We start from the raw sequence: 27,605 nt of genomic DNA on the forward strand, positions 1-27,605 counted from the left end.
CTGCATCGAGGGACTAAGGGGAGAAGAAGCGAACCTGCCTGCTTGCAGCCAGCTTGGGCTTCTTAGGCTACTGGACACCATTAGCTCCAGAGGGACCGAACACAGGCCCAGCCTCGGAGTCCGGTCCCAGAGCCGCGCCGCCGGCCCCCTTACAGAGCCAGAAGCAAGAAGAGGTCCGGAAAATCGGCGGCAGAAGACATCAGTCTTCACCAAGGTAGCGCACAGCACTGCAGCTGTGCGCCATTGCTCCTCATGCACACCACACACTCCGGGTGCAGGGCGCTGGGGGGGGGCGCCCTGAGCAGCAATATAAACACCTTGGCTGGCAAAAATACATCACATATAACCCCCAGGGCTATATGGATGTATATTAACCCCTGCCAGATTCCAGAAAAAAGCGGGAGAAAAGTCCGCCGAGAAGGGGGCGGAGCCTATCTCCTCAGCACACTGGTGCCATTTTCCCTCACAGCTCCGTTGGAGGGAAGCTCCCTGGCTCTCCCCTGCAGTTAATACACTACAGAAAGGGTTAAAAAGAGAGGGGGGGCACAATTTAGGCGCAGTATACAAATATATGCAGCTATAAGGGAAAACACTTTTTTATAGGTGCTATCCCTGTGATATATAGCGCCCTGGTATGTGCTGGCATACTCTCCCTCTGTCTCCCCAAAGGGCTTTGTGGGGTCCTGTCCTCTATCAGAGCATTCCCTGTGTGTGTGCTGTGTGTCGGTACGGCTGTGTCGACAGGTATGTGGAGGATAATGAGGTGGAGGCGGAGCGAATGCCTGTAAATATGTTGTCACCCCCTGCGGGGTCGACACCGGGGTGGTTGAACTTATGGAAGGATTACGTGAAAGTGTCAACTCCTTACATAAAAGGTCGACGACACGGAACAGCCGGCTACTCAGCTTGTGCCTGTTCCAGCATCTCAAATGTCATGGGGGGCTTTAAAATGGCCCGCTACCTCAGATAACAGACACAGATGTCGACACGGATACTGACTCCAGTGTCGACATCGATGAGACTGGTGTACCCTCCAAATAGGTCCACCCGTTACAGGATTGAGGCAATGAAAAATGTATTACACATTTATGATTATACCCCAGGTACCACATAAAAGGGTATTGTGTTTGGTGAGAGAAAACTATTAGCAGTTTTTCCTGCATCTGAGAAATTAAATGAGGTGTGTGAGGAAGAGTGGTCTTCCCCCGGTAAGAAATTGATAATTTCTACAACGGTTATTGGCAGCGTACCCTTTCCCGCCAGAGGATAGGTCACGCGGGGAAACACCCCATAGGGTAGATACAGCGCTTACACGCTTATCAGAAAAGGTGGCACTACCGTCTCCGGATACGGCCGCCCTGAAGGAACCTGCTGATAGAAAGCAGGAGGTTACCCTATAAGTTATGGTCACACACTAGGGCATTATATTGCGACCAGCCGTTGCTTCGGCATGGATGTGCTGTGCTCCCGCTGCGTGGTCAGATTCCCTGTCGGAAAATAACTATGGATAGGGACAATATTTTGCTGAAAATAGAGCATATAAAAGACGTGGTCTTCTACATGCGTGATGCTCAGAGGGATATATGCCGGCTGGCATCAAAAATAAGCGCTAGGTCCATTGCCGCCAGACGGGGGTTATGGACTTGACAATGGTCAGGCGATGCCGACTCGAATCGGCACATGGAAGTTGCCCTATAAGGGGGTAAAACTGTTTGGGGATAGTTTTTCAGACCTCGTTTCCACAGCTACTGCTGGGAAATCGATTTTTTTGCCACAGGCTACCCCACAACAAAGGAAAGCACCGTATCATCAAGTACAGTCCTTTCGGCCCCAGAAAAGCAAGAGGGCTAGAGGCTCATCCTTTCTGCCGAGAGGCAAAGGTAGAGGAAAAAAGCTGCAACACACAGCTAGTTCCCAAGAGCAGAAGTCCTCCCTGCGTCCGGTAGGTCCACAGCATGGTGCTGGGGCTGCTCAGGCGGACCCGGGTACGGTGGGGGCCCGTCTCAGATATTTCAGCGGACAGTGGGCTCTCTCACATGGATCCCTGGGTCCTTCAAGCAGGATCTCAGGGGTACAGGCTGGAGTTCGAGACGTTCTTCCCCCCGCCGTTTCCTAAAATCTGCCTTACCGGCACCTCCCTCTGCCAGGGAGACGGTGTTGGTGGATATTCAACACTATAATCACAACAAGTGATTGTCAAGGTGCCCCTCCTTCAGCAAGGAAGGGGTTACTATTCCACAGTGGTTGTGGTACCGAAACGGTTCGGTGAGACCCATCTTGAAATTAAAATACTTAAACTTTTATATCAGAAGATTCAAGTTCAAGATGGAATCGCTCAGGGCGGTTATTACGAGCCTGGACGAGGGGGATTACAGGGTCTCCCTGGACATCAAGGATGCGTACCTGCATGTCCCCATTTACCCCCCTCACCAGGAGTACCTCAGATATGTGGTACAGGACTGTCACTATCAGTTCCAGACGCGGCCGTTGGAGTTGTCCAAGTTGTCCTAGGTAATGGCCGAAGTGACGATACTCCTTCGCAAGAAGAAAGTTTTTATTATCCCGTACTTGGACGATCTCCTGATAAAGGCGAGGTCCAAAGAACAGTTGGTAGTGGGGGTAGCAGAAGTGCTACAACAGCACGACTGGATTCTCAATATTCCAAAGTCACAGCTGGTCCCGACGACACGTCTTCTGTTCCTGGGAATGTTTCTGAACGCAGACCAGAAAAGAGTGTTTCTTCCAGTGGAAAAAGCCGAGGAGTTGTCATCTCTAGTCAGAGACATCCTAAAACCAGGACAGGTGTCGGTACATCAATGCACACGAGTCCTGGGAAAAATGGTAGCTTCGTACGAAGCATAATTCCATTCGGAAGACTCCACGCAAGGACGTTCCAGTGGGACCTGTGGGACTAATGGTCCGGGTCCCATCTACAGATACAACAGCGGATAACCCTGTCAGCAAGAAACAGGGTGTCACTGCTGTGGTGGCTGCAGAGGGCTCATCTACTAGAGGGCCGCAGATTCGGAATACAGGACTGGGTCCTGGTGACCACGGATGCCAGCCTTCGGGGCTGGGGTGCAGTCACACAGGGAAGAAATTTCCAAGGAGATTTCGCTTCACATAAATATTCTGCAGCTAAGGGCCATTTACAATACCCTAAGCCAAGCAAGGCCCCTGCTTCAGAACCAGCCGGTACTGATCCAATCAGACGACATCACGGCGGTCGCCCATGTAAACAGACAGGGCGGCACAAGAAGCAGGATGGCGATGGCAGAAGCCACAAGGATTCTCCGATGGGCGACCTACACCCAGGAGAATGGGGACTTCATCCAGAAGTTTTCCAAATGCGGGTAAACCGTTGGGAATGACCACGGGTGGACATGATGGCGTCCCGCCTCAACAAGAAGTTGAAAAGATATGGCGCCAGGTCAAGGGACCCGCAGGCGATCGCTGGGGACGCTCTAGTGACACCATGGGTGTACCAGTCGGTTTATGTGTCTCCTCCTCTACCTCTCATACCCAAGGTACTGAGAATAATAAGAAGGCGAGGAGTGAAAACCATACTCGGGGTTCCGGATTGGCCATGAAGAGCTTGGTACCCGGAACTTCAAGAGATGCTGGCAGAGGACCCTTGGCCTCTGCCGCTCAGACAAGACCTGCTGCAGCAGGGACCCTGTCTGTTCCAAGACTTACCGCGGCTGCGTTTGACGGCATGGCGGTAGAACACCGGATCCTAAAGGAAAAGGGTATTCCGAAGGAAGTCATCCCTACCCTGATCATAGCCAGGAAGGATGTCACCGCAAGACATTATCGCCGCGTTTGGCGAAGATTTGTTGCTTGGTGGGAGGCCATGAAGGCCCCGACGGAGGAATTTCAACTATGTCGATTCCTGCACTTCCTGCAAGCAGGGGTGACATTTGGGCCTCAAATTGGGGTCCATCAAGGTCCAGATTTCGGCTCTGTCGAATTTCTTCCAGAAAGAACTGGCTTCACTGCCTGAAGTTCAGACTTTGGTTAAAGGAGTACTACATATTCAGCCTCCTTTTTGTGCCTCCTGTGGCACTTTTTGGATCTCAACGTGGTGTTGGATTTCCTAAAGTCGCATGGGTAGAGCCACTTAAAACCATGGAGCTAAAGTATCTCCCGTGGAAAGTGGTCATGCTGTTGGCCTTGGCCTTGGCCAGGCGTGTGTCAGAATTGGCGGCTTTGTCATGTAAAAGGCCTTATCTGATTTTCTATATGGATAGGGCAGAGTTGAGGACTCGTCCTCAGTTTCTCCCGAAGGTGGTCTCAGGTTTTCACTTGAACCAACCTATTGTGGTGCCTGCGGCTACTGGGGACTTGGAGGATTCCAAGTTGCTGGACGTAGTCAGGGCCCTGAAAATTTTATATTTCCAGGACGGCTGGAGTCAGGAAAACTGACTCGCTGTTTATCCTGATGGCACCCAACAAGCTGGGTGCTCCTGCTTCTAAGCAGTCTATTGCGCGCTAGATTTGTAGCACTATTCAGCTGGCGCATTCTGCGGTAGGATTACCGCAGCCTAAATCAATAAAAGCCCATTCCACAAGGACGGTGGGCTCATCTTGGGCGGCTGCCCGAGGGGTCTCGGCTTTACATCTTTGCCGAGCAGCTACTTGGTCAGGGGCAAACACGTTTGCAAAATTCTATGAATTTGATACCCTGGCTGAGGAGGACCTGGAGTTCTCTCATTCGGTGCTGCAGAGTCATCCGCACTCTCCCGCCCGTTTGGGAGCTTTGGTATAATCCCCATGGTCCTTACGGAGTTCCCAGCATCCACTAGGACGTCAGAGAAAATAAGAATTTACTTACCGATAATTCTATTTCTCGTAGTCCGTAGTGGATGCTGGGCGCCCATCCCAAGTGCGGATTGTCTGCAATACTTGTACATAGTTATTGTTAACTAATCGGGTTCTTGTTGTGAGCCATCTATTCAGAGGCTCCTCTGTTATCATGCTGTTAACTGGGTTTCATATCACAAGATGTACGGTGTGATTGGTGTGGCTGGTATGAGTCTTACCCGGGATTCAAAATCCTTCCTTATTGTGTACGCTCGTCCGGGCACAGTATCCTAACTGAGGCTTGGAGGAGGGTCATAGGGGGAGGAGCCAGTGCACACCAGGTAGTCCTAAAGCTTTCTTTTTTGTGCCCAGTCTCCTGCGGAGCCGCTATTCCCCATGGTCCTTACGGAGTTCCCAGCATCCACTACGGACTACGAGAAATAGAATTATCGGTAAGTAAATTCTTATTTTTTTTATATTTTTTTTTGATACTTGGATATATGTGTGCATCTGAATCTGGATACGAAGCACAACAGAACTTAGAAAAAAGCTGCGCCCCCTGCATTGTAGCGCTTCATATACATTTTCAGACTCCGTGGCACACAGAAATACAAGTGTCGCTTATAAAAATATTCATCACAGTCTCCTGGTGCATCCTAGCCACATCGCATTGTGACTACGACACATTTTCAGGTATAAATACACAAAAAAGGTGCCCAACGTTATCACTCGCACGGGACCTGGTGCGCCCAAAAGGGTCTGTTTGGCATAACTGTTGCAATAATTCAGCTTCAACTCAGTGTGGTTAAAGCTTGGGGTCAGCTCTGCATCTCTGTTTGTGCTGGATATGCCCCCTGCAGTGATGAAAAGGGGAGTCCCATAACCACGTCCCTACCAAGAGGCCATGCTCACTTTTTGGAAATATGCGTGCCAGAGGTGCTCTGTCTGTGTTCATCCTAGAGGGAGCACTGTATATACAAATATATACACACACGCACACACACACTTAAAAAGTATGCCAACCACTCGGCTTGGCCTCGCCCTCTGTCTATCTGCTGCACACATATACTCTGTTTGCTACTAGCCACCCCCCCTCACGCATGAAAGCTCCGTCCTGCCTTTCCCGCGCTCCCACTGCACATGCATGTTGGGGACTAGACGGATCTTAGCAAATTATAATATTATATATATATATATATATATATATATATCTCCTATATATTTGTCTAAATCTGTGACTCTGTGCCCGTAACGCTGGGTGGAGTCACAGTGGTGGGCGGAGTCAGCAAGTCTCTGCTCCTGCTGCCTGTCCATCTCTCTCTCTCCCCTCCCCTCACCCATCAGCAGCTCTGATTCCCCGGCCGCGGCGCCGGCCCAACAACAACGGCTGATGCCGCCCCCGGCATAGACATTAGGAGGGACGGGTGGCGCAGGAGAAGGCTCTCATAGCCCTCCCTGCGCCGTGTACACAGACCCGCCGCCTCCTCCGCACAAATCCCGCTGTCAGATCTCCTGCTGTGACAGGAGGCGAGTGCTGCAGTGACGTCATCTCCTGCAGCACTCTCCTCCTGTCACACAGCGGCACACACTCTCCAGTCTCCGGGGGCTGCCAGCATCTACAGGCAAGCTGGAAACACCCCCGGAGCGAGAGAGAACAGACCCGCGAGGCCACGCCCCTTTCCCAGCAGGCCACGCCCCCTTTTCGGCCGCGGGGGGGGGTGATGTGTGTAACAGTAATGCTGAAATGCTGACCCAGTGACGCCTCTGGACACTGTACTGTTTACCAGCCTGCAGCAGCCGCCCACAGCCCCAACGGTGAGTCCCTCCGGACATCCTACCCACTGTTTCTATGTCTGCTCGCCACTTTACACAAGTCTCCTCTTCTGGTGCCCTCCCCCTCCACTACTTTCCCCCTTCTCTTCATCAGCTTCCTCACTGGGGACCCTCCCAGCCGCCCCGCGTCTCTCTATCCCCTCCCTACCGCCCGCGTCTCTATATCCCCTCCCAGCCGCCCCGCGTCTCTATCCCCTCCTTACCGCCCCGCGTCTCTATATCCCCTCCCTACCGCCCCGCCTCTCTCTATCCCCTCCTCCCTATGCCTCTGTATCCCCTCCCTACCGCCCGCGTCTCAGTATCCCCTCCCTACCGCTCTGCGTCTCTGTATCACCTCCCTACCGCCCCGTGTCTCTGTATCCCCTCCTACCGCCCCGCGTCTCTGTATCCCCTCCCTACCGCCCCGCGTCTCTCTATCCCCTCCCAGCCGCCCCGCCTCTCTGTATCCCCTCCCTATCGCCCCGGGTCTCTCTATCCCCTCCCTACCGCCCTGCGTCTCTCTATCCCCTCCCTGCCAACCCGCGTCTACCTATCCCCTCCATACCGCCCCGCGTCTTTCTATCCCCTCCCTAACGCCCCGCGTCTCTATATATCCCCTCCCTACCGCCCTGCGTCTCTCTATCCCCTCCCTACGGCCCTGCGTCTCTCTATCCCCTCCCTGCGTCTCTCTATCCCCTCCCTACCGCCCCCCTTCTATCTATCCCCTCCCTACCGGCCCGCGTCTCTCTATCCCCTCTATCCACTCATACAAATATTGAAACGCAGCAAGGCGTGCAGGGGTTAAGGGGGCGTAGCCCCTTTCAACGGTGTGAAGAGCGCCCGTAGGGCGCGATGAAGCACCTAGTATATATATATATATAGATAGATAGATGGAGAGAGAGAGACACACACACACACACACACACACACACACACACACACACACACACACACACACACACACTAGATAGGGCGCCGTCTGTTATGTTAATGTAGTGCACCCTGCCCTTTCCACCCATCTTCAGCCTGCCTACTTCGCTACATAATTGGTGACTGAGAAGAGCCTGCCAAAAATATATATATATGTGTATATATATACACTGCTCAAAAAAATAAAGGGAAGACTAAAATAACACATCCTAGATCTGAATAAATGAAATATTCTTATTAAATACTTTGTTCTTTACATAGTTGAATGTGCTGACAACAAAATCACACAAAAATTATCAATGGAAATCAAATTTATTAACTCATGGAGGTCTGGATTTGGAGTCACCCTCAAAATTAAAGTGGAAAAACACACTACAGGCTGATCCAACTTTGATGTAAAATGAGGCTCAGTAGTGTCTGTGGCCTCCACGTGCCTGTATGACCTCCCTACAACGCCTGGGCATGCTCCTGATGAGGTGGCGGATGGTCTCCTGAGGGATCTCCTCCCAGACCTTGACTAAAGCATCCGCCAACTCCTGGACAGTCTGTGGTGCAACGTGGCATTGATGGATGGAGCGAGACATGATGTCCCAGATGTGCTCAATTGGATTCAGGTCTGGGGAACGGGCGGGCCAGTCAATAGCATCAATGCCTTCGTCTTGCAGGAACTGCTGACACACTCCAGCCACATGAGGTCTAGCATTGTCTTGCATTAGGAGGAACCCAGGGCCAACCGCACCAGCATATGGTCTCACAAGGGGTCTGAGGATCTCATCTCGGTACCTAATGGCAGTCAGGCTACCTCTGGCGAGCACATGGAGGGCTGTGCGGCCCCCCAAAGAAATACCACCCCACACCATTACTGACCCACTGCCAAACCGGTCATGCTGGAGGATGTTGCAGGCAGCAGAACGTTCTCCTTGGCGTCTCCAGACTCTGTCACGTCTGTCACATGTGCTCAGTGAGAACTTGCTTTCATCTGTGAAGAGCACAGGGCGCCAGTGGCGAATTTGCCAATCTTGGTGTTCTCTGGCAAATGCCAAACGTCCTGCACGGTGTTGGCCTGTAAGCACAACCCCCACCTGTGGACGTCGGGCCCTCATACCACCCTCATGGAGTCTGTTTCTGATCGTTTGAGTAGACACATGCACATTTGTGGCTTGCTGGAGGTCATTTTGCAGGGCTCTGGCAGTGCTCCTCCTGTTCCTCCTTGCACAAAGGCGGATGTAGCGGTCCTGCTGCTGGGTTGTTGCCCTCCTACGGCCTCCTCCATGTCTCCTGATGTACTGGCCTGTCTCCTGGTAGCGCCTCCATGCTCTGGACACTACGCTGACAGACACAGCAAACCTTCTTGCCACAGCTCGCATTGATGTGCCATCCTGGATGAGCTGCACTACCTGAGCCACTTGTGTGGGTTGTAGGGAGGTCATACAGGCACGTGGAGGCCACACACACTACTGAGCCTCATTTTGACTTGGTTTAAGGACATTACATCAACGTTGGATCAGCCTGTGGTGTGTTTTTCCACTTTAATTTTGAGGGTGACTCCAAATCCAGACCTCCATGGGTTAATAAATTTGATTTCCATTGATAATTTTTGTGTGATTTTGTTGTCAGCACGTTCAACTATGTAAAGAACAAAGTATTTAATAAGAATATTTCATTTATTCAGATCTAGGATGTGTTATTTTAGTGTTCCCTTTATTTTTTTGAGCAGTGTATATATATATATATATATATATATATATATATATATATATATAATGTAATATTATAGTGGGGGAGTTTTAATTGGTTTCTTCAATTCCCATGTATTCTGCTAGGTGCAGCGTTTATTTCCCCATAATAGTGCTTGCTGATACATCAATCATTCAGTGCTGTCGCAGGAGTTGGGACATGATGTTTTTCTCATCCCAGTGACAAATATGAGATTTGGGCCCTAGTATTGGAGGCTCACATGTACAGGGGGGAGTGCGCTGTTAAGCTGTCAGTGTTTGTTCTTGCATCACACCGGTGACATCTGTCCTTTGTTTTCTTTCTGAGTAAACAGTTTATCAGTCTCCTGTGGCACCTGACAAGCTGCTGTGAAATGGGGAAAACCGAATAATGGAGCATTGCTTTAACCCTTAGACGACCATGCCTTCTTGCAGACTCTATTTACCACTGAAACCAATGATAAAGATAATATGTCTTGTTTCCGGCAGTAATGTGCATGTTAATGTTTTGTTTCCTTTTGTATAGAACAGCACACTCTCGTGCGAAAGGGGACGCGGCTGACCAGGCGAGCCAGGCTGCGCGCCAGGAGTCCGATATAGCGAGGGCTGTAGCGAGAGAACTCTCCCCAAGCTTCCATCAGCCAGGTCAGTATCCAGATTGTTGCGCTAAGGAGATTGTAGCTCCACATCTCATGTGTCTGTTTCACAGTAAAATCCACTTGTATGAAATTTCTTCCACCCATGTTTATTTACATTTTTTTGTAACTAGTTACTTTGGGGCAGATTTATTAAGCCTGGTGAAGTGATAAAGGGGAAGGTGATAAGGCACCAGCCAATCAGCTCCTAACTGCCATGTCATTGGCTGGGTTTGAAAAATGACAGTTAGGAGATGATTGGCTGGGGCTTTATCACCTTCCACTTTATCACTTCACCAGGCTTAGTAAATCTGCCCCTTTGTGTCCTACTTTTCATTTCTTTCTTTGATAAACAGAAACATTAGGCTGGATGTAATGACGCCCGAGTTTGGCGGCCGTGCGGGATGCCGGCCGAAAGCAGCCATTTTTTTTAAAGGGGTAATAACTTAAAAGTCAAAACCGTGCCCTGTAAGTGATTGCCCCCTCAAAAAACCATCCGAGCATCCCGCACAACCAACAAACTGGGGCGTCATTACATCTGGCCCATTTGATTAGATCGAAAATAATAGTGGGTGCTGCCATGTCACTTACCCATCTTAAATGGACTCTGAGCTCTGTGGTGATTTTCAATCTATGGAATACAATTGTTGTGTTACAGACTACACTACCTGTGTAATACGCAGGCTCTCGCATGAGGAATGGAGCTAAAGTAGAACCGACCCCTTTTGTTGTTGTTGTTGTTGTTGTTGTTATTACCGGTATTTCATTTTTGTCTCTAAAATATTTTGAAAATGTTCTAGTTTCATGGCATTGTAGGCAGCTGCAAGGGGCCCAGCAGTAAAGAGGTACCGGGGATTTTACCTGCACTTGAAGGCATAGCACAGGCCCCAGGTGTCATGTATGGTGCCCCAAGCCTATTGGACAAACACCAGCAACTAAGTGCACAGCAATAAACTAAGCTTGCACCAATGTCCCAAAAACCAACCGATGGTAACAGCCAGGGAAAAATAAACTTGGTAAGAGTTATCGATTTGTAGGTAGAGCAAAGCTGTCTGCATTAATCTATTGCCAGTAGACTTACTCCAAAATCCAAAGCTCAGTGCACAAATGTCATCTCTTCTCCTGGTGCACTTGAGAGAGGTTAATGATGTCTTTTGAGCAACATTACAGACGAGAGGTTCCATGTGAAGCAAGAAACCAGGTGGCACATTTGTCTGAAGGCACGCTTTTCTAAAATGAAAATGATGGATGCATTGGTAGTGGAGTGGGCACAGCGTGCTTATAGACCGGGAAAGGCAAGGAGGAGTAGAGACAAGTTCCAAGAGGTGGAAGAGAGAAAGGATAGACAAAAACTTGGAGGGGAGAGAGGGGGCCCTGACAATAAGCTAGAAGGAGGGAAGTCAAAATACAAGGAGGAGAGTTGCATGATGAAAGGGTATGTACCACAGACCTCACACACGTACTGTAGGAGAAGAAATAGAAAAGTCACAAACCGGTGGTGGTGGTGGTGGTGGGTATTGTCAGTCACGTAGAGATTTTTTTGGTGATGGCCATGCTCTTTGGTCACCATGTACATGTGGGGCACCTATACATTTTTTGTATGGAGCCCGCAGATGTCAAGCTATGCCCCTGATTATATGTGACCTAATTCATTGGTTCTTAAACCTGTCCTCAAGGCATTATAACAGTCCGGGTTTCAACAATATCAATTCTTGAGCACGGGTGACTTAATTTGTACCTTAGTTATTTTTTTTTAGCCTTATGTGCTCAAACAAGGAGATACATAAAATCTGCCATGTTAGTGTGTCTTGGGTGACTTAATCTATTAAGTTGTTCTTTGTTCTCAACCATTTAATGCTGAGAAAGGTTCCCTGCAGTGTCCTTCAATTAGGACTATTGACAGGAAGTCTGAGGGACACAAAGGGCAGATGCCATGATCTTTCTGTAACTGTTATAAATAAATGTTATAGAAATCTTGTCGGTAACTTTTATACAAATCCGCCTGCAACACTTAAGTTGCAAAACAACAATATATTTAGATTCCATTTTGTAGGGTCTCCAGCGTCCTTGTGGCAGTGGCTTGGTCACAGCGCACAAACCTGATCTGAATGCTCTTTGATGGCAGTATTTGTTTACTACATGTTGTGCATATATAAATAAGGCCATTGTTACTATTGTGTCACTTTCAAGTTAAATTAGACTGTTAATTAAGCTTGCCAATGTGGGCACATTGTGATCCTTTATAAATAGCAAGCTTTGGCAGGAATAGAAAGGGAAGCATGAATGGGATATAACAGGTGAAATGTAACAGTGTTAGTGATTTAAAAACACTGTACCATATGCACAAAGATAGAAAATTGCTTATACCTAGTTATAAAATAATTTTTATGTCTGAGCAAAATAGAGAACACATACGGTATCTGGGAAGTGTTTGCAAACACAGAATCTGTCACTATTACCAGAAGCCATTGTAGTCATTGCCCCTATTTGCACCTACCGCAGAAGACAGAAGTATACTCTATGGAGGTCATTCCGAGTTGTTCGCTCGGTAAAAATCTTCGCATCGCAGCGATTTTCCGCTTAATGCGCATGCGCAATTTCCGCACTGCGACTGCGCCAAGTAAATTTGCTATGCAGTTAGGATTTTTACTCACGGCTTTTTCATCGTTCTGGCGATCGTAATGTGATTGACAGGAAATGGGTGTTACTGGGCGGAAACAGGCCGTTTTATGGGCGTGTGGGAAAAAACGCTACCGTTTCCGGAAAAAACGCAGGAGTGGCCGGAGAAACGGGGGAGTGTCTGGGCGAACGCTGGGTGTGTTTGTGACGTCAAACCAGGAACGACAAGCACTGAAATGATCGCAGATGCCGAGTAAGGTTGAAGTTACTCAGAAACTGCTACGAGGTGTGTAATCGCAATATTGCGATTACTTCGTTCGCAATTTTAAGATGCTAAGATTCACTCCCAGTAGGCGGCGGCTTAGCATGAGCAAATCTGCTAAAATCCGCTTGCGAGCGAACAACTCGGAATGACCTCCTATGTGTCTTTTCCCCCGGTCTGTATGTATTTGCAATTGCACAAAACAGCCTTTACTGTACGTGACCTATGTTAGCACGCCATTATCCCACTACGTTCCACCATGTAGGCGCGAGGCAGACAGAAGTTTCAGAATCACATATACCTGGGCACTATTGTGGGCATATGCATCATAGGCAAGCACATGGGGAAGGGGGGGGGGGGGGGTTCCAGTTGCCTGGACCCCCCCAACGCCTGGCCAGCAGCCACTACATGCAGAATGGAGCTGCTGCACATGCCCAGTGGCAGTAGATGTTGCTACCAAATCTGCTGTGTGTGTGTGTGTCTGTGGTTCTGAGTGTTTAGTCATCGCACCAGAGGGAGAATGTGGTAAGGGGCTTACCATGATCTTGTACCTGCATATATGTCTGACGTACTGTGTTACATAAACTGCACTTTGGTGTAGACTAGAGCTTGTTACAAGCAGGGCCAGATTAAGCCTTGAGGGTGCCTGGGGCACTCTAGACAGGGGGGCCCCGATTGGTGGGGGGTGGGGCTGTATATCAGATTGTGCATACCTCCCAACATGACCTATTCCAGGAGGGACAACATGCTCTTTACATGGACTTCCCTCTTAATATATGATTGTAGTCATCTGTGCTGAACTATTTAATTGATAACAAAGGTATTTCTATACAGGTGACTGCATTCATAACTTAAGAAGGAAGTCCAGGTAGAGAGCATTTTGTCCCTCCTTGAAAGGGTATGTTGGGAGGTATGGATTATGTATATTACCTTTAGCCCAATGGTGTATATTACATTTAAACTAATAGTGTAATAATGACTGAGTACTGTTTATAGCTCCATCTAAAAAAAGACAACTATTTTATAAAATGTTCTTGTAGAGGAACAAAGACAACTTAAGCAACCTTAAAATGCACATAGAAACATAAAATCTATAATATATCTTGTCACATGCAAGAATAGCAGCAGCCTCTGTACTACTTACACAGTGGGACAGGACTCAGGAGGACTATGTATGTGTGTGTGTCTTTCTCTAGACCGTCATTACATAACAAGTTACACAGGACTTAGACACCCAGGTGTGGAGAGAGTTGAAAATGACACACTTACAACTCTCTCCACCCTCCTATCTCTCCTGGTTGGGAAGCTCCGTCGATAGTTCATGAAATCTGATACTCCTGTGTTTCTGCCTGCACTGCATACTGTCCTGCTCGCATTCTGGCTGTCTGGTTCTGCTGCTGCATAAAAGGGAAAGCTAGTGATGTCTGTGTGCTCAGGCCGGGGGGGGAGGGGGGGAGGGGGGGGGCCTGACAGAGGGGGACCCGGTGTACAGTATGCCCTGCATCCCCCCCTTAATCTGGCTATGGTTACAAGCTAATTACAGGTGAAACTCAGAAAATTAGATATGTATATATACAGTATGTATGTATATGTGTGTGTGTGTGTGTGTGTGTGTGTGTGTGTGTGTGTGTGTGTGTGTGTATGTGTATATATATATATATATAGGGCCCAAGAGATATCCTTGCACTGGGCCCCAAAGTTTTACTACATGCAAAGTTAGATATTTTAAGCCTTTATTCGTTATAATTTTGATGATTGTGGTTTACAGCTTAAGAAAACCCCAAATCCAAAATCTCAGAAAATTATAATATTACGTAAAATCAATAAAAAAAGTATTTTAAATACAGAAATGTCGGCCCTCTGAAAAGTATAATCATGCATATGTACTCAGTACTTGGTTTGGGCCCCTTTTTCATGAATTACTACCTCAATGCAGCATGGCATGTAGTCTATCAGCCTGTGGCACAGCTGAGGTGTTATGAAAGACAAGGATGCTTCAATAGCGGCCTTCAGCTATTCTGCATTGTTCAGTCTCATGTCTCTCATCTTTCTCTTGGCAATGCCCCATAGATTCTCTATGGGGTTCAGGTCAGGTGAGTTTGCTGGCCAATCCAGCACAGTAATCCCACCGTCATTGAACCAGGTTTTGGTACTTTTGGCAGTGTGGGCAGGTGCCAAGTCCTGCCAAGTCCTGCTGGAAAATGTCAGCATCTCCATAAAGCTTGTCTACTGAAGGAAGCATGAAGTGCTCTAAAATGTCCTGGTAGACGGCTGCGTTGACTCTGGATTTAATAAAGCACAGTGGACCAACACCAGCAGATAAATGGCTACCCAAATCAACACAGACTGTGGAAATTTCACACTGGACTTCAAGCATTTTGGATTGTGTGCCTCTCCATTCTTCCTCCATACTCTGGGACCTTGGTTTCCAAATAAGATGCAAAATTTGCTCTCATCAGAAAAGAGGACTTTGGAACACTGAGCTGCTGCTGCTTTCTCCTCAGTATTCTGGCTGGTGTAGCTCACAGATGGGGTACCGTGACTTTCCGCAGTAATGTAACAATCACATCCCCTGCCCGGAGGTGACAGCTACCCAGCCACGCACAGCAGGGTGCCACTGGATGAACAGGGTTCGGTGCAAAGGTGAGGGGGAGAGAGGGAGATTATACACTCCCAGCCACGCATAACAGGCTGCTGCCGCGGCACAGCAGGCTACCTCCGGAGGGGAGTGAAGGAGCCCGCACTACCAGCCACGCATAGCATGCTGCCACCGGAGGGCAGGAAGGGAGGGAAGGAGCTTGCACAGCAGGCTGCTGCCGGAGATGGTGACAGTGATGCACAAGGAGGCGTCTATTACATGCAAACGCCTCCTGCTGCACTAGTGATCTAACCTGCTTCCTAGGACGCAGCATCGGAAACAAAGCACTCGCCATTAGGCGGCTTGCGCCACCCATGGTGCCCCCGAAGACGCCCATCACAGAGGCTCTGAAGACTAGGCTCGCCCTTTTCTTACCTTCCACCTTGTCACCAGCAATTTTAATTTGCTCCACTCTTCCACGCTACCCTGCCTGTGCCCTCATTCTACCCTGTTAGAGCTCTATAGGACAGAGGAGCTGGAAAGGTATCTAAGAGGATGTTCCTAATGTTAATGAGTAGTGTATTGTAGTGATTTATTGTAGTGTACTGTAATGACTTAGTGCAGCGTTGAAGGAGGGAGTTATAGTGATGTAGTGCAGCACACGGGGGGGGGGGGGGTGATGTCGTGTAGTGATGTAGTTCAGCATATGGGGGGATATAGTGCAGAAATGTAGTGTAGTGATGTAGTGCAGGGTATATACAGTATAGGGTGATGTACTGTAGTGCAGAATATAGGGGGAAGCTGCGGAGTTAGCACAGCCACGGGCATGAACATACTAACGTCTTGCTTATCTTTAGCATGGGTGGGGGGAGGTGTGTGAATGGGGGACCCATAGTTTTGCACCCGGGCCCACCACTGTATACATGTGCAATGTCACTATAGATGGGGATGTCTGAGGGCATGTGGGGGATCTGATGGGAATTTTAGTGGTATGTAGAATGATCTAATTCCATGTGGGGTGGTCTGAGGGATATTAAAGGACACATATAGAGGCTGAAGTCTATTTAAAGGGTACGTGTAGAGGTCTGATGGCCATGTAATAGATTAAATTACAATAAACTATGATGTGACCCAGAAAAAGTAAAGTAGGACCCCAATTTTTTAAATTGAGGGGTCCCTGGGACCCACTTTTTTTTTTTTGCTCAGCGTGATTACTGATAAGTAGAAGGTGCAAAATGCAATCTAGTTATATGTACAAGGTGACACCTGCTTGCCACCTGCCCAAAGCAAAGGACGCAGTTTCTCCGGCCTCGCTCTGCAAGGAAAATATCACATTTGCACTGTTTCCAAAATAACAATCGCACATGTCCACTTATTCCATGCATGCCAAAGAATGCCCCCACTACACCCAACTCCTCCTAAAAGCCAGGGAGAACCCAGGAACATTGGAACACTGGAATTCTAGGCAATATATCACAATTTCAAAAAGCTAATTAGTGTTTACTATACATATATTATATCTGATCCTGGTTTATCAGTTCATCTGTTCAGCAATATGTGGTCCATACTGTACATGTATGGCCCAGTTCCCTGTTCTGACGATTCAATTGGTGATTCGTGGAATTGACACAAACAAAAAAAACAGCATGTTAAAAATCCCAGACCCCCGATCATTTTATGATCGGAATCAGCAGATCGAGGATTTGATTTGCCTGATCCCCTAGCATCGGCAGAACGGGAAATTGCCCATATACCTGCCTGATGTATGGGCCCCTTAAGGGTGCTCAACACAGAGTCTGTAAATACCAGGATCTTGCTGATTGCAAATTCAATAGTTATTTGAATTTAAAATGCAAATGTAAAAATGTAACTCTATTATTGGTTCGCAGGCTTACATTATTTTGGTTTGCTAACTTTTTCAGTGTTTTCAAATCACTTTTACCGCAATTTTGGCTCAATGGTCATTGTCAGGCATTTCAATTGAAGCCCGTTTTTTCATGCAAAAACTGGCACGTTTTCACAGCGGCGATCTAAAAAATTGGTCGGTTAACAGAATTTTTTTTTGTCTACCTCTGAGCAGATGAACTAAATCCCCAATAGTGCTGGCTTTCAGGGCTAATTGAATAGCCCCTGTTGAATCAATCAGCTGCGGTAATTTACCACAGCTAATTGAATTCACCTATTCCCTCCTTATAGGCCCTACACACTGGCCGATTTTCTGAAAGATATGAATGATCTCGTTCATAAATGAACGAGAACTCGTTCATATCTTTCAGTGTGGAGACTCCAGCGATGAACGATGCGCGGCCCCGCGCTCGTTCATCGCTGGTCTCCCGTCGGCTGTGCATGCAGGCCAATATGGACGATCTCGTCCATATTTGCCTGCACTTCAATGCAGCCGCGTGACGGGGGGAGTGAAGAAACTTCACTCCCCCCGTCACTGCCCCCCCGCCGCCGGGTCGCTCGTCGGCCGTTTCGGCCATCGGGCACCTCGGCGGCGCATCGTCACTTCTCCTTTTCGAGAGCTGTTGGCTGACATTAGAGCCATGCGAGTGAATCGTTCTTTTCCATTTCTGGGTTTTTTCAGATTGCAAGGTGTTCAGGCCTTGTGATTGCTCGTACATCTCACATCAGCCAGCTGTGTCCTCACTTGTAATTTCACACTGTCCCGTCTCCCTGTGAGAGGGGGAACAGCAGCATAAATCTGTGAGACGTACAGTGACGGTCTTTGTCAGCCTTCCTTGGCACATGTTTGATTGTTTACTTACATGGTCATGTGCCAGAATTTCTAGCAACCGTCCATTGTCCGCTTGTGCTAATCGCACAACTTCACAAATTCCGTATGGCCTAACCATAAGCCGTATGTCAGTCATTTAGCATATATATATATATATATTTGTCGCATTTTCTTAACCTTTTTGTTAATTAAATTAATATAGACGTATTCGCAGTGTTCTGTGTTTCAGTTGAGTGCTTTAGCAGTACGCAACAAGCAAGGTCATAAAAGAAAAAAAAACAGTGCAACTGTAAAACAGCAGTTTGCTAACCTAACATTATCAATGTACAGTAACGGCAACAATTTTTTTCAATTTAATTTTTATTCTACTACCTGCTATTCATTCCATGAGCTAATAAATCACCCAAGTTGTTTGTTTCTAGCGACTGAGACCAGAACAAACAGATCTTTGTTTTGAACTGAGAACGGCTCCAAAACGTCCGTAAAGGATCTGCCTTATCAATCATAAGCTGAAATCGATACTGCTTAATAGCTTGTGGTTTATTAGCTTCTTAGCTGCTTATTAGCTGCATGAGTGACTTCCCACCTATGACATGACTAAGTTCCCTGTACAAAGATTCCTTGTAGTCCCTTACAGCTACTGTATTCAGATAATACATCTCTTATGGAGAAAATTGCTTTAGTCTGGCCAAGATATAAACCCCTCTTTCACTCTCACACAAGCCTCCAGTGTACTAGGTGTCACTGAAAGGAGCGATGCATACCATAATAGGCTATAGTGCTGCAGAAAAGGCTCAGAGAGTACAGAAGGGTATTGAATACGATATTGTGTGAAGATTTTATTAATAACTGTTAATAGAATGTGACAGCTTGTAAGTCACAAGGAGGAATTCATGTAAGGCTAAGTGGCGTGTAAAATGCTGCTTTTGTAAGGCACAATTTTGCAAAAATGTGAGTGGATACCAGTTCCACAGAGGGTCATTTGCACTGCGGCAAGACTTAACGCAGCTAGCTGAAACCAATGCGGGTTGTATGAAGCCCGGACACCGAATTTGCACTTAGATGTTTTATTTTATTTGTTTTTGGACATTTTTTACTATTAATAAAAAAATGAGGCTATATTGTCAGTACAGATGTACATGATTTTAATACTGTCAAAAGAAAAGGCTCAATGCGCCTGCATCAGGGTTGAAGGCAGGCACAATATTAAGGAGCAGCAGAGTAACTTGCTGTATATACAATAGACAGATATGACCACAATTTATTAAGAAGTCAGGCAGACCCTCATCATGCTATGTATCATAATAAGGAGTCCATATTATCCCAGTTAGAGCAGGATCCACTGTCTGCATGGACTAAAGGGCCCCATACACTTATATGACATGATGGTCCGTCATGTCATATAAGATTTCCTCCAACCTCCCGGCAGCCTCCCCGTTGGCAGGATAGTATTAGATATATTGTATGCAGTTTTTTTGCATACAATGTATCTTTTACTTTCCCATCCATTTACTGTGGGATCCGACATATAACGAGTGCAGCACTCGTGATATGTCGGATCTAGGGGGATCCGATCCGATGCACACGGGAACGCGCATCGGATCGAATCGGGGGAGAAGCACACCGAAAAAGCTTGATTTCACCCAATATATCGGGCCAATTGCCCAAATTGGGCTGAAATCAGGCATTATCGGTCTAGTGTATGGGGCCCTTTAGATAACAAAATTTAACATTCTCTAGAGAAGTCACAGGTTCCCCAGGAACGGTGCTAGTCTTCACATCAGTGGTATTTTGGACGCAAAGGTGTGTTTGCACATAGTGTTAGGTAAGGTATCTATAGAACTGTCCCATATCACAAAGAATCATTTAGTTTACTCTACTCTACTCTTTGGGCGAGATTCAAATGTTATCACCCCCGATCTTCCGTGTAAAGTGAGGGGGGCGATATACAAATGTCCCACGTTTTGCACTGATCGCGCCCATAGCAGTCGGGTTTAGCCGCTTAAAGCAGCTACACCTGACTAAACTATTGGGCACAATGCGACAAGTCCCGTTTGGGCCCCCAAATGGGTCACTTTTCGCCCATTTCAGCTCTTTACCCCCGGGGGTAGCGAGCTGAAATGCTGATGTCATGCACGTCGGCAGCAACATTTGAATAGCTGCCAGCGGGTGTGATCGCGGGTGGGAGGGGGCGATAACATTTGAATCTCGCCCAAAGTGTAGTGATGCCTCCAGCCATTCCATGTGGGACGCAAATAATTGCTTGTCCTTAATTATGTTGATAGCAGGTGGTTGGACCTATATCCTCCTTTAGAGGATACATTTTATAGCCTCTGCTGAGATTAAATCATTTCTTAATGCCAGTGGTTTAGCTTCAGAGACAGGTCAGTAATCCCAAGTATTGCACATTCAGGAGAAAGCGGAGCATAACGCAGTAAAAGATTGGAGGCGAACAGTTTCATTTGTCTCCAGAAATGTTTGTTAATGGGCAATGACCGCTTGCAATGTATAAACGAAGCGTGGACAGCATTTTAGACATACAGTACATTGGAACAGGACAGTATGATGGTAGAGCAACGCTGTGTAAGCAATAATACACTATAAAATATAGAGAGGAATCTCTTCCTGTAAGAAGTGGCAGTGCCTATGGAGCATGAATAAGACAGGGATGTGAACATCTGTTCCAAGGAGACATCAGGAAATAGCTTGAGCCAATAGAATAGGCCAGAGTTCACGTTTTGAAACTCAAAAGAAAACAAAAGAGCAGCAAGCCATTGGAGGTTGGCAGAACCATATATCATGCTCAATAGAACAGTCTGGTAGAGAGTTACAGTGTTGACATAGCTGGGTCAATCCAATTAAATTAGAGTTGCCATTACCGCAGCATTTCAACAACAGCACAACACCTCGCAACCCTTGTGGCCCAATTTCAAAGTTGAGCAAGTTTGGGCTGTCATAAAGGAAAACTTGTAGTCCACATAGTAAATGGATATCAAAGCCGATCCACTTGGGAGTACTCAGCTGGAGCACAAAGAGATTGTAGTTTCTGTTTAGATAATTATTCTTTTGAACAAGAGTGCATAAGATACCACAGACCTATCAGGTAGGAGTGATAGTTCAGGAGGAGTATTTGTATCTCTATATTATCCCTCATAATCAGAACGCTTCATGCAGAATTACAAGATTTGAGGTTGGTACGTTTGTTCCCCCTTCTACACTGTTCTTTTGAAGCTTAACGAGACCATAGAAATGTAGCATTTAGCAAATGTTCGACCTTGAAGGTAAAGGTGATTGGTAACATCTGGACCAGGTTTACATATTTTATGAAATTACCTATCTTGATTACATTTCTTAATTAAACCTGTTTTGCCATGCTACGTAATGCATGTAATTGTCTTAAAGATTTTTTTCATGCTTAAGGAATGTAAACGAGGAATGTTTTTGGGGAGCTGTTCACCAACATAAGAGGGTATGTTTCTACACCAGAGCGGTTTGGACCCATCCCGACGACATGGCTGTGTATTTCGCTTGGTTAATCAGAAAGCCTGAGACCTCATACAGTTGTTTATCTTAGTGGTAGGGAGTGGCAAGGATTAGAGACATATAGCATCAGGTCATCTGTAAGAGCTGGAATTTTGAGGTGAACGGAAAATCATCCCTGTATTGTAGAATGCAGAGAAGGGGATCCAAGGCCAAGTTGAAGAACATGGGATATAATGGATAGGCTTGCTGTGTGCCCCTGGACATGGTAACAGTAGCACCGAGCACAAGGACGGGCGTGTACACACATATATATATATATATATATATATATATATATATAATATATATACAGCCCAGCACTCATGTTCTCTTGAGTAAATTTACACTGGTACCTGACCAATGGGAATTTATTTTTATTACATTTTATTTATAAGGTGCCACAAGTGGTCTGCAGCACCGTACATCTGACAACAGTAGGACAGTACAGGGTACACCAAGCATTACATTGCATTACAGTAAGCAAAACATAAACAGAGCACAATTAGCACCACAATTCCAGTACACAATACAACTGGGGAGCAAGAGAGTAATCAGCGAAGGGTGGAACCTGTGATGGCACAACTAGCAGGAGTAGAGCCGCTGGAACAAACAAATGGCAGTCAAGTACTAGAGAAGAAGGCTGTGAGAACAAAAGGGTTGAGGACCCTGCTGCTAGGTGCTTACAATCTAGGTATCTCTGAGTGCTCCCACCGGCAGTATGTTGTTGATGGACAATATGGTGGTACTTTGCTCGGTCATCCTGACCTGGTCTTTTTCACACCAGCATCATGCTGCATCACTGACAACATGCTGCAATGGAGAACACGCAGGGTTAAACTGAGCTTGGTATAGGTGGACCCTCTTTATAAACTAATCACTGCACACAACTTAAATAATTTTATGGGACCAGGTTTTACATATTTTATGGAATTTCCTTTAAGGAGCATCCCTTTTCTATGCTACCTTTCCCCTGCTGGACATATTGATGACGTGTGCACTGAGAGTGTGTGAGAGCCATAATCTTCTCTGATGTGCTGTAGATCTTTGGGCAAACTGGGAAAAAAAACTCTGCTCTAGTATTTATAGTGGGCCTGTCACCAACAGATACGTTTGTGAAACAGCGTTCATGAGAATGCGGCCATTTCACTAATAATGAATATAATTGGGGTTTTTGTTGTTGTTAAAAAGAAATTGAGCAAAACATGTTAGCTGTAATGTCCCCTCCAAGTTTGTCAGTTCTGCAGTCCTGATCTGTTTTAAGATGAAAAATAAATGTTCAGGTAATTAAATTGGTGAATTGCAGATTTATAATGAATTGTTCCTTCATTCCATCACTGCCATTCTATTTTAGTAGAATAATATATTTCCAATGATGAAAAGCCAGAAAGTAAAGTACCTAATGTAGTTATTTTATATGCTTGAGTACATCTCTTAATGTAATCTATTTATCATGCCCATAATTAATGTAAGTCTTTGTGTATTGCTGGAGATTAGCATCAGTTGTGTCTCATACGGTACGTCTAATTTAGGCTGGTTATGAGTGTTGTCCTCTTTAATTAAGCTCTTTTGTTTAATTTATAATTGTGCAGTTTTAGGCGCCTTGTTGACGCGCTAACCTAATTTACCATAACTATTATGTCTGCAGATCTTCGGAGCTTATTAATGACTGAGCACCGTGTACTTTTTCATTGGTCTTCCCATTTTAAGCAGAACTAATATTCAACTTATGGGGACATTTACTAAGCAGTGATAAGAGCGGAGAAGTGAGCCAGTGGAGAAGTTACCCATGACAACCAATCAGCAGCTCTGTATAATTTTATAGTATGCAAATGATAGATGTTACTTCAGTGCTGATTGGTTGCCATGGGCAACTTCTCCACTGGCTCACTTCTCTGTTCTTATCACTGCTTAGTAAATGTCCCCCTAAGTCTTGAGCAGTATAGCATTTGAGTGGTGTATATGCCCCTGTGCAGACAGCAGGCTCGGACTGGCCCATAGGGGCACAGGGGAAACCCCCGGTGGGCCCTACTGCTTGAGGGACCACCCTCTCAATTATACATTATGCATATGTTACATTATGCTGCATAGGACTATGGTGTATTTTCTACAGTGCATTGCTGTTATTAATCTGGTACATTATCATACATGCACTAGCACTATTTACTATATATATTATTTATCAAGGGGACCATGCACTAATGGTTAGCCAAGCCTCTAAGAATGGGTTCCTACCACTGCATTTCCCCGGTGGGCCCTTCATGCCCCAGTCTGACACTGGCAGACAGTGAAGTCATTCTCTTCATGGGGTAGATTAATTAAAGCTTATAAAAATAGTGGTGGTGTTGCCCATAGCAACCAATCAGATGTCTGTCATTTCTGTATTGCTTCCTAGAAAATGATGGACTGAATCTGATTGGTTGGTATGGATTTTAGTAAATCTACTCCCATATGCACCCCTTGCATGGCAACATGCTTTGTCCATGTGCAAAGGTATTCCTGTTTTTTTTTTTTGCATTTGCTCTAAACTCTGAATCAGCCTCGTCTTCTCTATCAATGTGCGTGTATGATCAAAGCAGAGATCCCGGAATTCCCCTCACCTCCACCCAGTCACCCCTTCAGCTCCTGGTTACAAAACCACTAGAGTATAAAACCACTTGATATTGGCTGAAAGGGTAAAAAAGGTCCCATCATTTCAGCTCATTGACTCTGGGGCACTGAGTAGTTGCTCTTATATGTGTTTTGTTAAGGGGCATACACACGGAGAGATCCATTCTTAAAATCTAAGCAATCTGACTAGATTGCTTAGATTTTAAGCACGGATCTCTCGTGTATACGCATGCGCATCATTCGATAATCGCCCGCTGTGCAAATTCGCACAACAGCGATCAGGTTTGAATTGGGCCCTGTGTACTAAGTGCTACAATGTAGCAGTCGCAGCTTTTTTTCCAATCCAAGTTCTGTTCTGCTCCGTATACAGACTCAGTCACACAGAATACACAAGTGTCATATATCACATTAATCAGCACAGTCTTCTTGTGCGTCCTACTTAGCTTGCATTGCAACTAAGATGCATTTTCGGCAAACCCCCCCGACATTAGCTAATTCCCCTTTCACATCGCACAAATAATACGGTATCGACCCGGTATATTTCCGGGTCAACATGGGTCACTGTGCTGTGTGAAAGGGCCCATGGAGGTTTTCCGAGGCGCCTGACAGGGTAATTCAACCCGGGAATAAAGCAGTGTTATTCCCGGGTTGAATACCGGGTCAGTGGCAGTGAAGAACGGGTTCCCGGGTCGATACGACCCGGGACACGTTCACTATATAGGGAGAGGCGGCGCGGAGATGAGCTCATCTCCCAGCGTCACCTCTGCCCCTGCTGCCGGCTCCGCCCTCCCCCCGCTATGGCAACCTGCTGTTAGGGTCCAATGCCGGATCCCACCCGGGAAGGACCTGTTCCCAATTCCCGGATGGGATCCATCATTGGAGATGTGAAAGGGGAATAAGCTGCACAGGACCTGGCAGCCCACTCATGTCAGACATCTTGCGCTGCGTGGCGTATTGGGGGTAGATGTATGAGGATGCATCTGTAGGTCCCACAGTGTTTTGCCTGGTAATTTTTCACCCGCGCTGGAGTGGACTGTCAGGTTACACTAAATAGTTTATTTTATCTCTATTGCTGCTTTCACATCGCAAATGCCGGATCCTACCTGGTAAGAGAAACGTGTACTTACCGGGTGGGATCCGGCATTTGCGCTCCGTTGCTGGCTTTCCGACCCAGCAATATACCGGGTCGGTTGCCATAGCAGCGGAGGGCGCAGCAGCAGCAGGGGCGGGGGTGGAGGCGGCGCCGGGAGATGAGCTCATCTCCTGCGCCGCCTCTGCCTATACTGTGAATGGGAGCCGTGTAGCATCGGAACGGCTCCCATTCACACTGCGCCTGACCCGGTAATCAACCCGGTAATAACCCTTCTTTTTTACCGGGTTGAATTACCGGGTCAGACGACCCGCTAATTCACCAAAGGGCCTTTCACATCGCACACGGACCCGTTTCGACACGGCAATATGCCGTGTCGATACCGGGTTTTTAGTGCGATGTGAAAGGGGTATGTGATTGCTATTAGAAAACTGTAATTTTCGGGGTTAGTGGTTCTCTTTACTTTTCTAGAAAAGTCTTTCTGCTGCTAGCATCTTACCCGTTGTAGATAAATGATTTTACTTGCTACAGTGTGTTTCTATATAACATAATGATCCTGCAAGATAAATGTTCTCAGAATAGTGCCGGTTGCCAGGTGATTTTTACAGGCATGCAAATGGTGGGGGGGGGGGGGGGGGGGGTGCGGGTTGTAATAAAATGGCATATTAATATATGCAAATCATAAGTATTTTCCTAAATCTGATAGATATTGTGCAAATGCGTATTAAAAAAAATTATCTGGAGTTAAAGTAATTAAGTGCTATTTTATTTCAGCAGTCAGTATGATAAAGCATTGAAAGCACAAACCTGCAATCAGTAATATCCAACTTCCTTTCAGTATTTTGATGGCCAAGGAGTGACACTTAATTATACATAGGGGGCCTAATTCAGACCTGATCGGTGCTGTGCGTTTTCGCACAGCAGGCGATCAGGTCTGAACTGCGCATGCGCCGCAGTGTCCCGGCACATGCCAGACAGCCAACGGCTGTCTCAGCCCTGCGATTGCCTCTGCCTGATTGACGAGCAGAGGTGGTCGCTGGGTGAGGGGGGGGGGGGGCAGGCCGGCGGCGCTTGTCCGCCGTTTAGGGGGCGCGGTCCGGGCAACGCAAGCATGTCCGGACCGTTTGTGGGGTGGGCTGCGGCAAAAGCATAGCCGCTGTGCGATGCTTTTGTACTTGTGTGCGGGGGGATCGGGCCTGACAAGCGGGGCGGACTAGCCCTGTGCTGGGCGTCCCCCGCATGTCTGTGTGACTGATAGTACGATCAGGTCTGAATTAGGCCCATCATACGAACATAACCTTTGTCTATGTCCTAATGTGCTTCTTCTTATTGACTATACACCGGTCAGCTATAACATTAAAACCACTCTCAGGTGAAGTGAATAATGTTTATTATCTTGTTACAATGACATCTGTCAAAGGGGTGGGATATATGAGGCAGCAAGTTCTTGAAGTTAATGTGCTGGAAGCAGGAAAAATGGGCAAGTGTAAAGTGACTTTGGCAAGGAAATAACAAGAAAGGAATTCCAGATGCAAGTGGACTTAAAGATATATTCAAGAAAAAGTAAAATGTGAACATTATTAAGGTGTGATCTCTTAGACAAATAATTACTCATAAAGTAAATGTGTAAGTAATCACAGCAGCATGATCCAATCTGGGACCAGTGAATGAATCCCAAAGGAATACAACAAAGCGAAAAATAACACAGGATGAGAAATGAACTGTTAAAAATCAAAACACCACATCCAATAAGACAGATACAATAATGATATCGGGACACACTTTCTCTCTCTCTCTCTCTCTCTCTCTCTCTCTCTCTCTCTCTCTCTATAAGATAGATAGATAGATAGATAGATAGATAATAAGATTTTACTTACCGGTAAATCTATTTCTCGTAGTCCGTAGTGGATGCTGGGGACTCCGTAAGGACCATGGGGAATAGCGGGCTCCGCAGGAGACTGGGCACTCTAAAGAAAGATTTAGTACTATCTGGTGTGCACTGGCTCCTCCCTCTATGCCCCTCCTCCAGACCTCAGTTAAGGAAACTGTGCCCGGAAGAGCAGACATTATAAGGAAAGGATTTTGGAATCTCGGGTAAGACTCATACCAGCCACACCAGGCATTCCCAACCACGGTCCTCAAGGCACACCAACAGTGCAGGTTTTAGTGATATCCAGGCTTCAGCACAGGTGACTTAATTAGTAGCTCTGTTATTTTGATTTAACCATCTGTGCTGCAGCCTGGATATCACTAAAACCTGCACTGTTGGTGTGCCTTGAGGACCGTGGTTGGGAA

The 27,605-nt window shown here is 46.7% G+C and overlaps 1 protein-coding gene across 1 annotated transcript in view; it reads left to right on the forward strand.

The window, feature by feature from the left end:
* Positions 1 to 27,605, forward strand: part of JPH1 (junctophilin 1) — a 235,514-nt gene that overhangs the window by 158,789 nt on the left and 49,120 nt on the right. Inside the window, exon 3 of the mRNA XM_063923975.1 lies at positions 9,787 to 9,905. Within this exon, the coding sequence (XP_063780045.1) occupies positions 9,787 to 9,905 (119 nt within the window). The remainder of the gene's footprint in view (positions 1 to 9,786; positions 9,906 to 27,605) is intronic.

The sequence above is a fragment of the Pseudophryne corroboree genome, chromosome 5, assembly GCF_028390025.1.
Source record: "Pseudophryne corroboree isolate aPseCor3 chromosome 5, aPseCor3.hap2, whole genome shotgun sequence".
In the NCBI taxonomy this organism is placed as follows: domain Eukaryota; kingdom Metazoa; phylum Chordata; class Amphibia; order Anura; family Myobatrachidae; genus Pseudophryne; species Pseudophryne corroboree.